The sequence below is a fragment of the Cherax quadricarinatus genome, chromosome 68 (genome assembly GCF_038502225.1).
Source record: "Cherax quadricarinatus isolate ZL_2023a chromosome 68, ASM3850222v1, whole genome shotgun sequence".
NCBI classification, from domain to species: domain Eukaryota; kingdom Metazoa; phylum Arthropoda; class Malacostraca; order Decapoda; family Parastacidae; genus Cherax; species Cherax quadricarinatus.
In genome coordinates, this window is record NC_091359.1 from 12,212,358 (window position 1) to 12,214,844 (window position 2,487).

Here is a 2,487-nt window from a genome sequence, read left to right on the forward strand (position 1 = left end):
CCAAGCATATAAGGAAATTAGAGAAAGTGTAAAGATTTGCAACAAGACTAGTCCCGGAGCTAAGGGGCATGCCCTCCAGTGTCCTCACGACACTGGAGGACAGAAAAGATAGGGGGATATGATAACGACATATAAAATACTGAGAGAAATCGACAAGGTGGACAGAAACAGGATGTTCCAGGGATGGGACACTGCAACAATGAGTCACAGTTAGAAGCTGAAGACTCAGATGATTCACAGGGATGTTTGGAAGTATTTCTTCAGTCACAGAGTTGTCAGGAAATGGAACAGTCTGGGATGTGATGTAGTGGAGACAGGATCCAAATATAGTTTTAAGAAGAGAAATGATAAAGCTCATGGAGCACTAAGAGTGACCTAGTAGCGACCAGTGAAGAGGCGGGGTCAGGAGCTGTGACTCGACCCCTGCAACCACAACTAGGTGAGTACACACACATATATACCTACTGAGATATACATCCCTTGAAGTTAAAAATACGTGATATATTCATCAGCTTAGAAAACAATAATGAAGTAATATTATGAAGGAATGAGTTTCAAAAACTTCTTTATAAGTGATACTTTTTATTTAATATAAATATATTTTGATTTAAATAACAACGCTCTTCTTATGGAATAAGGAAAGCAAAAATTTGTGTATGCAATAATTTTGCAAAAAAAAAAAAAAAAAAAAAAAAAAACTTTATAAAAAAAAAGAAAAAATATATTTCATTGTGTTTGTTTATTATTAATTTATTTTAAACTTATCTAAAATATATTTAGTTGGATTAGTCTAAATTAAATTGTTATAAGGTTAGGTAAGTGTTCTAAGCTTCTTTTGGTTTGGTACAAAATTATTAATTTTTGCTTTAACATAAATGAAAAAAATATATCTCTAAACGTATAAGAGAAATTTGAGAATGGACTTAATTTTAAATGAGTTATATATATATATATATATATACTGTGATAGTATTAAGGATTATTTTCCGTAGCTACCATAGCCGCCATAGCCGCCATAGCCACCATAGCCGCCATAGCCACCATAGCCGCCATAGCCGCCTCCGATTCCACTATGTCCAAAGCCAAATCCTAATCCACGTCCACCGTAGCCACCATGACCTAGGTTGAAGTTGATGAGAGCTCTTCCACCACCGTAACCACTGCCATATCCTCCATAACCGCCATATCCAGCACCGTAGCTGCCATACCCGCCTATGAGGCCACCATAGCCGCCATATCCGCTACCGTAGTCGCCATATCCACCACTGTAGCTTATTACACCAGGAGCTGCCACGGCAGAGGCAACCAGGACTGCCAACAACACGAGAAACAGCGAGTATTTCTGCGTAAACAAGAACAATAGGTTTTATTAATACTTATATTGCTAGTGAACATCAGTGGTGATGCACAACATACTAATAAATGTTACTAAAACTAATGAAAGTTATAATTACAGTAATAAAGTACTACTAATACTTAAGTTACTATTACTAAAATAATAACAGTAATATTTAAAAATTCGTGTCTATCTGCAGAAAGTATTTACGGGTCTTCGTAGTAATCTGTCCTGATTAGTAAGTCTATGAGACCACATGTGCAACTAATGTGACATTTTATTGTGGCAACGTTTCGCTCTCTAGCAGCTTTGTCAAGCCATTAGCGTGACAAAGCTCCTGGAGAGCGAAACGTTGCCGCAGTAAAATGTCGCATTTGTTGCACATGTCTTTATAAATAACATTTTTTTCTATAATTCTATGAACATTATTACAACAAGAAAGTAATTTTCCTTTAGTATGTGCTAAGTTATTGTGATTGGCCAGATTTTTAGTGACACTTTCATTATATCTGCCCAGTTTATGTGAGCGACATTATACCAATAAGTGACCAGTTCTCGTTTAAGAAACAGGTTCTAAAATACATAAGCTATACGTATATGAACCTCTGTTACGAGGGTAACAAGTTGTAAGTAACCAACCATTGCGGAGCAAGTGAGTGTACAACCAAACTGGTGTCTGGGAGGTATCTGCTCTACACCATCAACATTCATGACTTATATACCTGGTGGGTCGTTGGATAACCTTGGGTACTTTGTCGTCACCTGCTGATTATTGCAGAAAAACATTTGGAGTAACAGTTTTATAACTGAAAAATTCCTGCAATAATAATGACAGGAATAAAATTAATAATGATAATTGGATTATGAAGTATCCATTCAATTTTGAGTTTAGTTTTGGGGTTGACAGAATTATTACACAAGAAAATTAACGAATAAATTTGAAAATAATGAATAGTTAATCTGGTAAACTAGAACACCTAGATAAATATTTCATTAACTAAGCAGGAACATGGACGGGTTACTAAGTATGTAAGTCTACGATTATTAAGGTATGAAATTCATGTGTATCAGACATGTTAAAGAGGTAAGTTATGTATTATTTGAAGCAACACTCAAAACTTGATCTAATTTTTATTTAAAAACTGGAAAGT

General features: G+C 35.3%; 1 protein-coding gene across 1 annotated transcript; it reads right to left on the bottom strand.

Moving 5' to 3' along the window:
* Positions 1-744: 744 nt before the first annotated feature.
* On the bottom strand, positions 745-2,021 carry LOC128697627 (neuropeptide-like protein 31). The gene is made up of 2 exons (XM_053789457.2): positions 1,976-2,021; positions 745-1,342 (listed from the first exon to the last, which is right to left on the bottom strand). Exons 1-2 carry the CDS (start codon positions 1,976-1,978, stop codon positions 980-982), a joined length of 366 nt encoding a protein of 121 aa, XP_053645432.1. The 5' UTR covers positions 1,979-2,021; the 3' UTR covers positions 745-979.
* Positions 2,022-2,487: the final 466 nt, after the last annotated feature.